Genomic DNA, 13,924 nt, shown 5'->3' with positions numbered 1-13,924 from the left:
CTTCATCATATATCAGTTCAATCGAAAATACTTCTCTACTTTAAATTTCAAGATCAGTACAATGATATATTATACTTATACCAATTTAAATGCATTTAAACGTGTTTCATGATTTTATTACTTAATTGCACCTCTAATACTCGTATATTATCCAGTTGGTCACGTTGTTGCAGGTAACCTGAACATTGAACAATGACATGAATCCGGGCTTCAGAGTTATTGCAAACTACATACACTCTAGGAGCCGTATGATTCAGATGTTGATATTAAAAGGTCTAGAGTGTATACAAGTCTCCTTTCTCTTGCATTAGACTTGTCTGACATATTCCCATTTCAAACCTTAATTCAAACATCTATGTTGTCTCATAAATAAGGATAGACAACCTAGATATTAGAAGCTTTTTGAGCAAGGATAAATCTTGTTTGTTAAAACCCACTGCTTCAAGAAAAACACCAACTGTTCCCTCTTCGTGTCGGCTTGTTCATTTCATATAAGGCATTCCTCGTACACGAGCTTCTCTATATTTTTCGTCATGCTCTATATTTGGTTTCTATGTTGTTTTCAAAAGACAGTTTTTTTTGTCTTCTTATAGTTTTTCGTTATTATGAATTGGGTTGAAATATAAGAATAACCTGAAAAAGGAAATGTTCTATCAGAGTTCATATGACGTGGATATCAGAAAGCATAGGTCGCCATATGCGAGATGACAGTTTAACACGAGAAAAATGACGACTAAATCTAACAATGCAATTAACGGAAACGGTATAAAGATATCAAAAGATGTGGTATGAGTGCCAATGAGACCACTCTCATTCCAAGTCACAATTTGTCAAAAGTAAACAAATATAGGTGAACATTTGTTGTTCATGGTACGTTGTAAATATCAAAAACAGTGAGACCAGAATAACACAAAAACAAGCAAACATGGAATTACAAAAACATATTAAAAATTGTTTTAACAGGTCAAATCAACATAAAAGTACTATTTGAGAGAACTCGAAGTTACTGAAAGCTAGTTAAAAGCCATTAATAGTTAATACTAACAAATGCATAAGAGAATAAAACTATCAACAAACATCCTAGGGATTTAGTGTTTTAACGAGACGGTTAAAGAAGACATGACTTATGCAATGCCAAAATAAATTTATCGTCAGGCAAAAGGATAGTTTAGATTTTTCTTATAATAAATATGCATATAGATATAGATAAAGCAATCTCTATATAACAGTATTGAACCAACGCAAACCACTAAATAACTGAATCTTGACTTGAGACAGACACCTAAAGAATGTGGCGGGAATGAAAATTTGTGAGCGATTAACAACACCCAGTTGTGTAAAGGCACAACAATAGAACCAAAACAATAAAAAAAAAAAAAGAAAGAAAAATGGAGATCTTAGATACATTTAAGATATCTCGCAGTTACTGACGATTAAACTTGTCTATCTCCGATTGTGAGTTGAAATGTCCCTTTTGTATCTCCTGTCCCTCTATTGTGTGTCTAATAATGATTGTGCGAGCAGCTTAAACGTGTTAACCGTATACACACAAACGTATTCTTCAATTAAAACTATCAGAGGGTATAGATGTTGCACAGGATCGGATTACTCGGAGTACGGCAATTTTGATGTGGTTTGTGTTGTTGCTCAGTGTTGAGTGTTCTATGTTGTGTTTTGTTGACTTTTTCTCTGTAATTTATCGTTTGCAGCCATGGCGTTTTTCAATCACTTATAACTTTATATATTCCTTCGTTTAAGAGAAATCGAAATATTTATATAAACAATAAATGTACATTGTCGAAAAATATAAAATTTATGTGTATGAGCTTTAGAAACAGAGTTTCGCTGATTTCACAACCAACACTTTAAACTTTAGTTGTTAAAATCTAAATCGTTGTCTCTAATTTTCAAAGAAATCGGCATAGTTTAAACGCGGACCCCGAAGAGAACACCAAAATGAACTGTTACTCAAAAAGAAATATCCACATAACCGCTTTCAACATGGAAGCTTGGTAACAGGGGATCTTTATTTGTGTACCTGTCATTTGTTCAATATTTTGCTGATTGCAGGATAAAAAAACTTTATAATCGATGATCTCTTTTTACGAAGGACCAAAAAATAATCAAAAATGCATTACTCATATTTTGGTACACAAAATGAGCATTTGTGTACGTAAGGCTAAAAAAACAGTGACCGAATTAAAATAGTCGGGAAAACTAATCGATTATGGGATTAAGAGCATTTGAAAAATATAAAAAATCTAGAATTTGCTGATTCTTGGGAAAGTCATCTAATGCATGAAATAAGATGAAAAATATACATGTCTTAAGTACAGAAGTGTCAATTTCTAGGCTGTTGAAACGTACACTTTAATTAAAAACTCATAAAAAAAATACCATGCTCATAATTTTGTAGGTTAGATGCGCATGTCGTCTGTATATTTAGAGAGATCATTGGCGCTCGAAAATAAAACAGTTGCAAAGCAATACTGAAGTATGAAGTTACCGAAACTTCTTTACAATTGTGCCAACTTTATATATATATATATAACAATCAAACACACTAAATAGAAATAATAATCCCCTGACTGTAATTCGACATCTATGTTCGAATAGAACTTTTTTTCCAAAGTAACGGACATTACCAATTGAAACATCATATAACTAAAGATTATGGTATTACATTTTTGATAATTTAAGTTATGCCCCTAAAGTAAATTTAGCTAATTGTTTGAGAAATTATGTAGAAATTGAATTTCTAACTTCATTTGGCAAAGTTGACCTTAACTTGATTTGGTTTTTCATTTGGGTCTCTTTGAGTCATACACATCTACATTAATCTAGCCTCTGACATGCAAAAGTATATATTTTATTTGGTTAAAATAAATTTGAGCGTTCCTGGTGAAGATAATCAGGAAAAGCACTTTGGACGCATTTAATGTTTAAAGTCTTATTTTAATTGTTAAAAAAAGTTATCCAATCTATTAGCTTCATTATCATGTCACTTATTTGTTCAATGTAAAATAAAGTTTTTGATGATTATTTTCATGCTTTATCCTCAAATATTGTACTTGCAATATGTATACAATTTTATGTTAGAAGGTGTGATTTAGAAAGGAAATTGTGTCGTCCGGAAATAATTTTAACATTGCATTAATAGAAAAATTTAAACAATATAGCAAATATCCGTTTCCAAGCTAAATATACATTCTTCCTGTGATCATTGTTTCCATTATACCAATGACTAAATACGTCCTTCTTCAGTACAGTTTGTGATGGTATAACAAATAATGTTTGCAATGAAATTTCGCAAAATCACATCCAGTTAAGAAAATTTGACTTAGAAAAATATATATGTTAGACCCAGATCGACGACAGTTGTGATTTAAGTTTAGGTAAAGCGATCACAAAAGCAGATAATGAACATAAAGTTATCCTGCTATACCAGTGTAGATCTCTGAAGCGTCACATATAAATCGTCAAGATTGTTTGCAATATTTGACTAAATACGTTATATTTTGCTACATTTACCCTCTAGATCTGGACTATGATCATTTTATCAGTTTGGAATGCATCATCCATGTACAAAGTAAACATTGTTTACCACACCTATTTTCTTATATCTTGAATATATATGGATGTTAAGTTGAGATCAGTTCTAACTTTATCTTTAAATCTTTTGAACCTAGTAAAGATTCTGCAGTTCTACCCTACAGCTGATCCAGTCAGGTCTGCTTTAGACCATGTTTGGACAGCTCCACCGTAGATCTGATTCTATTTGTTCTACCAAAGAACCAAAGAACTGTTTCTGTCATATTTTACTCTAGAACTGACAAATAAGGGTAATTATTTTGAATAATTACCTCCTCTAACAGCTTTTAGTTGTTAGTGGCTTTGAACTAGCTGTCAGTAACTGCGAGTACTCTCAGATCTGTACGTACTTAGTGTCTTTTTGTTGTTGGGATGTACAAGTACCCGGCCACGTCCACTTGTATTTGTAGTATTTGTATTTTTATCCATCTGATGAGTTAAGCCTTTTTTAACTGATTTTTATAGTTCATTCTTATGTTGTACGGTTACACCACTGTCCCAGGTTAGGGGGAGGGTTGGGACCCCGCTAACATGTTTAACCCCGCCACATTCTGTATGTATGTGCCTGTCCCAAGTCAGGAGCCTGTTATTCAGTGGTTGTCGTTTGTTTATGTATTACATATTTGTTTTTCGTTCATGTTTTGAACATAAATTAGGTTGTTAGTTTTCTCGTTTGAATTGTTTTAAATTGTCATTTCGGGGCCTTTTATAGCTGACTATGCGGTATGGGATTTGCTCATTGTTGAAGGCCGTACGGTGACCTATAGTTGTTAATTTCTGTGTTATTTGGTCTCTTGTGGAGTGTTGTCTCATTGGCAATCATACCACATTTTCTTTTTTATATTTAATCCATGCGATATCAAATTTTCACAATGCATATTCTATATGTGCACCTCCTCCACAGTAGCTAAACAAAGAATAAGCTGCATCCACCAATGAAACAAGATCAGTACATGCACAGCAAAAAACACAGATTGAATACTTCAGAAAAAGTTATCATGATAATATGGATGTTAAGTTGAGATAAGTTCTGACTTCATCTTTAAATCTTCAAAACGAGTACAGATTCTGCAGTTTCTTCTTTAAAATATATGGACAGTTTTATTTGCAAATACAGAAAATCCAAGGGTTTGATCATTTATTAAGTATGTAACAGTAACTAAGGACACTCATGGACAATACGAATGCAAGTATACTATAAAAATTCTGCTTCTCATAATAATTAATTATTGTGTCATATAGACCATCGCACACCAGTGAACGACCCATTGCACTTCGGCGAAGACTTTCGTTTTTCAGTGTGAATATCGCATTTCAGTGTCCCCATCGCACCACCGAGTCCTTTATGTATATTAGTAATAACCCCACCGTTTTCCATCGTATATTTGTGACAGATCTTATCCCCCTTAAATGAGGATGACTTAACGATATGCACATGTCCGATTTGCACAATTTCCGGTGTGATTGATGAAAATTTGATTTCGGTACTTGACACGGATTTTTCGACTTCATTTCCATCTTTATTTATTGAGGTAAAATATTCTCCGCAATGATTAATTTTCTCATACTCATGATTATTATCTTGGGAATTGTATACAGGAATGTCGTAGGGATGAATATAGTCTTCCTCTATATCAAAATCCATGCTGGATGATATACTCGAGTAACTCTCTAAAGCATTATCGTCCCCTTGCATACTACCATTTCTGCCTACTGGGAACAAGTGCACACTGTAGTCATCAGCTGTGCTATATAAATGAATGTTTTCTCCTTCAGATGCTCTTTGATCTGTCGGCGTATTGTCATTGTGTTGCTCAATAATGCTAATATTTCTCGTTTTGTAATGTCGATACCTTGCATACAACATGATTGTCAAGACAAGCATACAAACTAATGCACAACATAAAATAATTTCTCTTCTTGTAATACCTTAAGAAAAAAAGACAAATTTTATTTCAAATACTGTATTTATTTAAATCCAAATAAGTCTAGGTAGTCATACTTAAGTTGTTAGACAGACAACCCAATGTAATACACATTTTAGCTCGGTGTTTGAAAACTTGTTTGTAATTCTAATATGACGTGCTTCTTTAGCTTTGTAAACAAACCCATGCTCGAAATCCATTAAAATTTGTTTGCACATGCGTATATTGACTACTGCAGAAAAAATGAATATTATCAAATTGGCATGCATTTAATATATTTCATTACTTAAAACACTTTCAAACTCTTAAATGATGCAAATGTTCTTACTAATATATATTCAATGACTACAATATGTTACAATTCGCAATTGACATATTTGACCTAGATACGACAACGTAGTTTTAACATGGGTAGGCATTAATTTTTTTGGTATTTTAGCCCTCGCTATCGCTCGGGCAAAAATAATCACGAATATTATGCCTACCTATGTTAAAACTACAATAAAGTATAGCTTGCATCAATTATTTCTTAAATTAAGTAGTCGGGGTTGTTTTACTCGTTGTTCCCGCACCCTCATTTTTTGTTAGGCTTCCATATCTTGCTCTTTTAAAGATACTTAGTATATCCAAACAAAACATAACAAAAAGCTTTTGAAAACCACCGGATGTTGTGTTACTCTCCCATATATAAAAAAAAAATACTATAACAACAATATCGTGCATATGCATCACTCGTTTGTGATCTGTCCTCCTCTAAATATTTGTTGATTTCTATTTCTTCCATTTTTTTTAATAATCTAGGTAAATATTGACTTTTTAATTTTTCTCTTATGACTCATTAAATAAAGTTCTATTATCAAAACTGTGACGGAGTTTAAAAAACAAGGTTTATGCTTTCTTCATATTGACGTTGACGTCTTTACACTTAAATCGTTTGGTGAGCACTGATCGATAATTAAGTCAGTTTTTTCAATGGTTGTAATTGGTTTCGAAAAACTCTAATATTTGCTAGTACACTTAGTTCATTACTGTGAGTCTTTTTGACTGCTGAACGATTGTTAGAACGACATAATATATGAAGCGGGATCTGTTTGTCCTTCCGTAACACCTGAGACCATCCCCAGTTTTTGATGGGGTTCGTATTTCTCAGTCTTCAGTTTTCTGTGCTGTTTTTGTGTACTATTTGTCTGTTTTTCTTTTTCTTTTTTAGCCATGGCGTTGTAAAATAATTTTCTACTTGTGAGTTTGCATTTCACTCGAGTATGGTTCACCCCTCTCTCTCTTCAGTGCCAACACAATTACAGTTTCATTTGTAAAATTACGTGCCTATACTTCATACATATGCATGATAGACAAATAAATCAACTATTTGAGTTCACAACGCTTTCAGCGCTCTTCGAGTTGTAATGACGGAGAAATCCCGTTTACCCGGAGAGAACCAACAACCGTCGACAGAAAAATTAGGCTACAATTCTGTTTTTGCTGACAAATTATAGGTATCTCAGAGTCAAAAACAAATTCAAATAATTCCTTGAGTCTATCATACTAAGGACGTGGTATATTCTTTATCGTACTATTTTTACCTGAGGTATTTCCCTGATATTTCCCATTGTGCATCTGATCCGCAGTTGTGAATGAATCAGTTATACTAATGACTGATGTACAATTAATTTCATCAGGTGAAAATTTATCTAAAATTAAAGAACATTTTACAATGTTTTAATCTATACCGAAAGTATTGTTGCCTGCATGTTTCTGGTTAGACTTTTTTTCATCATGGGTCATATGTGATAGTTGATAGCTGTATAATATTATCCCACTTTTGCAGATCATTTAAATACAATATCTTCAATGAAAACAAAAACGAAGCTTCCAAATAGAGGCGTTAATGAATGCATTGAACACTTCTCCTGACACTTGTAAAACAGTTTTTTTCATAGGGCGATCCAAACGAAGAACAGTTTTCACAGAAGAGGTCCTGATGTAGAACAGTTCGCTCTAGACAGTTCAACACCAGTACAGATTTAGACAAAATTTACACAAGAACAATTTGTACTGTTCTACTCAGACAAACGAAATGTTAAATTTGTACTAAGTGCAGCAATAAGGCAATTTTAGTTTATTTGATATGAACAAACTAAATTTAAGAATAATTGCACAACACCCTTCCTTTACTATCGTATTCCCCTCCTCTTTTACCGTATCATGGAAAATTTTCTGTTATTGCTTGATGTCTGTAACATTATGTATATGCTAGGAATTTACATTTTTTAACATTTTGGCCTCCTATTTTTTTTAGAAAATATAGAATGGCGCAATATAAGTATGCACATAGCAACCAAACAATGGTTTGATCAAAATGCAACCTTATTTATTTTGAGTACAATAAGAAATGTATTTGAAATAAACTCACATGTAATTATTAGCTGTATATGTTCTCTTAATGCTATACTATTTAATGTGTTGTTTGCTGTACAAGTATAGTTCTGAAAATTGTCTTCGTGTTTCGGAATAAACGTGTACTGTAATCTTCCTGGACCCCCGGAGAATACTACTATTCCATTTTTAATCCAAAAAATCGTCTCCCTTGGTGTTCCACTGTTTACATTACACGTAAGTGTCATTTGATGACCTTCAACACCTAATACTCGGTGACCCGAACTTACTTCTGACACGTATATACTAGTAGGGGGTGCTGAAATATAAATTTGATGTATATTAATTAATATGTTTTCTTCACAGTTTGATTATCCGATTACTTATAAGTGTTTTCCCCTTTCCAAAAGAACAGATGCTTCTTTTCTGAGCCTTTGTGACATTTCAATAGCAAACTTTTTGATGTTGTACTATTGTACTGTTCAACATAGTTTTGTTTCTTCGATTGCTTGAAATTCGTTAGCATAATTTCTGCTTTGCATGATATCGAAATCTGTCTATTCCGCTTTACAAAGATTTCGTTCCTAATATTGAAAATTACCGATTGATCTAGTACTAGTAATTGAAAATAGAAGCATGTAACTGTAATTATAATATGTATAATATGCTTTTGGTTGTATGTAGAGAAAACCTACTACTTAATTGTTTTAAACAATCTTCCTTTGTATTCTCAATGCCTAACGCATGTTTCATGTTAACAAAATATTGAAATTGACGAAACTTAGTATACAAACAAAGACTAAAATGTGTTTTTTGGTAGACTAGTTTTTGTTTCTGTTGTGTTTGAATTATTATGGTAGACCCATCTAGTAACTAACTCATTATATAGCAATATACATACTTCTAAATCAGGTCATTTTAATTAGTTGATTCATTTGCCCATTGGTATTTGTATAGTTTATATTGATTATTATAAATTAAAACAATATTTCAAATATAATTCACAGATGCGAGAAATCAAATATTTTATATTCCATACGTACTAGGCATACATATCTTGAAATCTTTAACACGTGGAGAATTTCCACCAATAACGCAACGGTAAGTAGTATTGTAGTCATCGACAGTAACCCGAAGTTGCAAATTGCATGCTTCTGTTAAAAAATGTCTCAAAGAAGGTTTCAATTCATTACAATATACAACAAAACTTCCTTTGTTTACGTTTTCCCAATGATCAATTGCATCGTTTTTACATTGCAAAGTTATGATTTCTCCTTCAGTGGCATATACATCAACTCTGCCATTCTCACTGAAGACTATAAATAAAGATACATCAAGAAAATCAAGATAAATATTGTGTTGACTTTTTATTCATGTCATTTGTTTTCTGTCTCACATTAAATATACATATATAATATGACTCTTTTGGTCTTTTTGAAAATGTTGTTTGGGCTGTATTTAGACTACTCTTAAACAATTTTCTTAGTAGAGGGGTCTAGACACAGCACATATACAAGTTTAAACATGTAATATCTCGTAACAACTTTATGTGTTTACCCATATTTCATTTCTGATGTATGCATCGAATCGGTTATTGAGTTCAATAAATTATTATGATGATTTGTAATTAGTTATTCTTTTACATATGTAAGCCTCAACTTTATGTCCTCTTCTCAAATCTATATCCTATTTTATATTTCGTCATAGACGTCCCCAACTATGTCCTTCCTTTCCCCAAATCTGTGTCCTTTTCAACATGATATGCACTGTACTAGGTTGACTTCATAATTTTCAAAACATCATCGAGAAGATATATTTTGTTGTTGCAAAAACAACAATTACACTTTATGAATGCAACATTTAAGCAGACGAAAAAATAGTTCGATATTAAAACAAGTAACGTTGAAAAAAAGAAGACAGTTCGACGTTAAAAACTAGAACGGATAATGATAACTAACAAAGTTTACAAAATTTTGATAATTCAGGTGATCGGGAAGTGCAATCAAGTCATGTTTTTGGAAACACGCATAAGGACATTATCTACAAAGGGAGAAGGTGTGTCAAAAAACTTGTTGAGACATATATCAGTTTGATCTCCTGGCAGACTTTGCTTGCAGGTGGTTTCAGACATTGCAAAATATGTTAATAAAACCTCTTATATCACAAGGACTGTGGGACACATCTGGACAGATAATTGTATAGTGTGTAGTTAAGGTACAGGACATTGATTTGAGTCCAAACTGTTTAAAAGGACATATATATTTCGAATGACGTAACGACTAAACACATATATGAGGCCATAGTTTTTTTTAAACGGACATAGATGTGTGAGTGACGTAACAGTTGGACACAGACTTGAAAAAAGGACATTGATTGATTTGAGGCTGTACACTGATTTCAGGCTTACATATATATACATTTAAAAAAACGCATAGATGACGGTTTAATCCGGATAACAATCTGCTGTGTCACCCTCTCAGCTATGTGTTATTTCTACATGATTGTTCATCCGCTGTACATTTATATTTAATTTAAATATTCTTGAGTGTTGAAAATTACAAGTTCTTTCATTCAACTTACATTGTGATCAAAGTTACAGGCAAAACCTTGTAATAGTTTGTTTACTATGCACTAGGAAGGAAGATGACTTGTATTGAAAAAAACGTTCGCGTTCATTTTGCTTTTTACATTGGCTTATATAAGGAACCAAATTAAAATCATTAATTAGACTATTTACCGGTTTTGTAAGAACACGATCAACACGACTGGTGCCACATGTGGAGCAGGATCTGCTAACCCTTCCTGGATCACCTGAGAGCACCCCAAGTTTTTGGTGGGGTTCGTGTTGCTTAGTCTTTAGTTTTCTATGTTGTGTCTTTGTGTGCTATTATTTGCCTCTTTGTCTTTTTCTTTAGCCACGACGTTGTCAGTTTATTTTCGATCTAGTAGTTTGAATGTCCCTTTGGTATCTTTCGCCCCTCTTTGAAGGCGTATATGCAAAATTCTCCGCAGGAAAAACTGCGATACAACAACGGCAACAAATGTTTAAATATTGAAATAACTGATTAGAAATATGTGTGTACGAGTTGAATATCTCCGACATTAAATAGTAAAGCAAGGGTAACAAATGTAGATACTAAGTATCGTCATGCTAGATTGTCGAGATGCACAAAATTCATGCATCAGCTGAAATTGAAAACTTTTAAGTTAAGCATTTTTAATACAAACATTTGTAACACCAGAAGAAAAAAAGTTCTAAACATCAACTAACCTTGATTCAAATTATATAAAAGAAATAAACAGCATGTTATCCAATTAACCATATTCGTAACAACTTTACACGTATATTCGTTGTTAGAATCGTCAAGTTTTTTTAATATTGTCAATTATATAAGCATGGTTCCAAATATGGAACTTTACTTCCTACATACATGGATTGTAAATGTTTTAACATTTACCAGTTTCATGATCCAATTTACAAATATAGGAAGTGACATCATATTTTGTTCACATTGTTGAATTATTTGATAATGTTTGATAATCAAAACAAACATAAAAAACATTTTTAAAAAGAAATAAATTATTGCAAAAAATAAGTCAGAAATTACTTTTCAATCTAAAGTGCTTCATTGGTGTTGTATGGTTTTTTCGTAGGATATAACAGCTCACATATTTATACTGTCAAATAAAACTAAAAAAAGAGTTTTTTTGTTTTAATATATTCACCACTTTTGCAAATAAGTTTCTTCCTGAATTATCATGCACGTTGATTTAGGTAGTGAAGTACAATCTTAGTTTTATTTGTATTATTTTTGTGAGATATAAGAGTTAATTTTTTTTTGCTAAACTGACTAACATTGTACATTCGCCTACATGTATATTTATGCAATATATAAACAAGGATGTGTGGTACTATTCCAAATAGGACATCTATTTATACATGCTGAAAGAAAACCAAAATGGCCGTTACTGATCATCGAACTGTCTCCAACAATCAATAGAACGCAAAACAAATAGAAAGCTATAAAAGATTTTTGGCTGATCAAATGAAAACAACATAATTTGAACGAGAAAACCAACGACAAAATGTATACTACAAAGATTACCGAAAAAAAACATATGACAGGCAGCGAACAACAAAAACCATTAGATAACAGGTTTCTTGCTAAGGCAAACATATTATAGTTTTAGATACTTAATTAGTTGTTGGCTTTTTAACTAACTTTTAGTAACTGCATATACTCTCCGATCTGTACTTTGTGTCTGAAGTATTCCTGTGGGTTGTTTTGCGCTTTGTATTGATCTGATGAGTTACTCCCTTTTCAACTGATTGTTATAGTTGTATTTGTTCATGTTGTGCCATTTTACCACTGTTTTCCAAGATAAGGGGGATATTTGGATACCAAATATATGTCTATCCTCGCCACAGAAAATGACAATATGCAAAGATTTAACTTCAAATCTTAATTAACAACCTTTGACATTGAATATATATCATGGAAAAAATAAACAAAGTCCTTTCCATGTGAAGCTTATTCCGGATACTCTATCTGCTAACCTTTTAATTTTCGTGAGAGTTTTGTTTTCTCGGCTTTTGCGAATGTGTAAACTTTCAAAATATAGATACCTTAAGAAAATAGCAAAATCGCAAATATATATCTCTGTTAAGTGATCTTTAGTTGCATGGACATGGAGAAGGGGCTAAATAAACTTACCTTAGATACCAGGATTAAAATTTTGTACGCCATACACGCGTTTCGTTGGCAAGCGACAAATCAGCTATGCTTGAATAAAAAAAAAAGTCATATAAAGTACGAAGTTGAAGAGCATTGACGACACAAAATTTCGAAAGGTTCTGCCAAATAATGTTCAGCTTATCTTTTTTTTTTTAGAAACGTATAGAACAATACGTAGTTTCGTTTTTGATACTGACTATATCATGTGGAATATCCGGACGAGCCCGAAGCGAGCACCTGACTTCACTCAATATTTTGTTTTATTTTTTTTTATATATATATATTATAGGCCAAAATTTAAAAAACGAATTTGTATTGATCACATTTTCCCGCTTTTTTTTTTTAGTGTAACCATAAATGTTAAAATACCACATGCACATATTTACCTCGAGAAACATGGTGATGTGATACTCATTGCATGATTTTGGTGCATAGCTATAGGCTCTAGTGTTTTATGAATTTGTTCCATCCCTGGTCTTTGTCAATCTCTAATTATATGTTAATTTTTTAGTTAGCTTTTGTTCTAAAGCTTGTGTAACATCACCCCATTCCAGCTAACGATGTTCATGGGACCCTCGCAGGCCACAATGTATAGTGGTCAAATACCAAATGACAGCAAGAAGACTGTCTGAGTTTCCAGTTCCGAACACTCCAGAGGAAAACAAGTCTTCTTCCTGATCAGACGCAATGACCTCAGCAGCATAAGGCAGATTACCTATTCCCAGTTCTTTAAAGTGTTTTTTTACTTGGCCAGTAGATAATCCCTAGATTTCTTTAAAGGTAAATATTTCAAAATGTCATGGTAATAATCATTTAAATCTAAAATACCGGTTTACCATCACATGCAAGACTATTGAATACCTGGCTGATTGTTGCTTTCATCAGTCTCATTTTTTGTTTTTTGTTTTCTTATCCCATTGAAAAATTCTTGTAAATATATGTCCATTTCACATGTTTCAGTTGGAAGGATTGTATATCATTCAAAAGCCGTTTAATGGTATTGACGCTGTTCGTCATTTTTCCTCTTTGTGATTTTATTTTCTCTATCACCAAGAAATGATTTTCTTTCTTCCTCATTATTAACAATAAACCTAAATTTAAATATGCTATTTTGCATGGTATGAATGTCATCCAAATATTGTTCCTTTATAATCTTGTCTGTTTGTCTGTTTATAAATGAGTTCATTAAATTTGAAGGATTAAATTCTTTGGAACTTACATCTCGTAGGTCATCATCTCTTTCTTTTAGAATTCTATTTATATTTTTGCAATCCTTCAATAGTGTGGGAAATGTTC

The 13,924-nt window shown here is 32.4% G+C and overlaps 1 protein-coding gene across 1 annotated transcript; it reads right to left on the bottom strand.

Moving 5' to 3' along the window:
- Positions 1–4,720: 4,720 nt before the first annotated feature.
- On the bottom strand, positions 4,721–11,350 carry LOC127711675 (uncharacterized). The gene is made up of 5 exons (XM_052217787.1): positions 11,164–11,350; positions 8,936–9,208; positions 7,930–8,211; positions 7,100–7,207; positions 4,721–5,520 (listed from the first exon to the last, which is right to left on the bottom strand). Exons 1-5 carry the CDS (start codon positions 11,213–11,215, stop codon positions 4,826–4,828), a joined length of 1,410 nt encoding a protein of 469 aa, XP_052073747.1. The 5' UTR covers positions 11,216–11,350; the 3' UTR covers positions 4,721–4,825.
- Positions 11,351–13,924: the final 2,574 nt, after the last annotated feature.

The sequence above is a fragment of the Mytilus californianus genome, unplaced genomic scaffold (genome assembly GCF_021869535.1).
Source record: "Mytilus californianus isolate M0D057914Y unplaced genomic scaffold, xbMytCali1.0.p SCAF_8, whole genome shotgun sequence".
Classification (NCBI taxonomy): Eukaryota; Metazoa; Mollusca; class Bivalvia; order Mytilida; family Mytilidae; genus Mytilus; species Mytilus californianus.
Note: the sequence above shows the minus strand (reverse complement) of the source record. Positions and strands in the feature narration are given on the sequence as shown.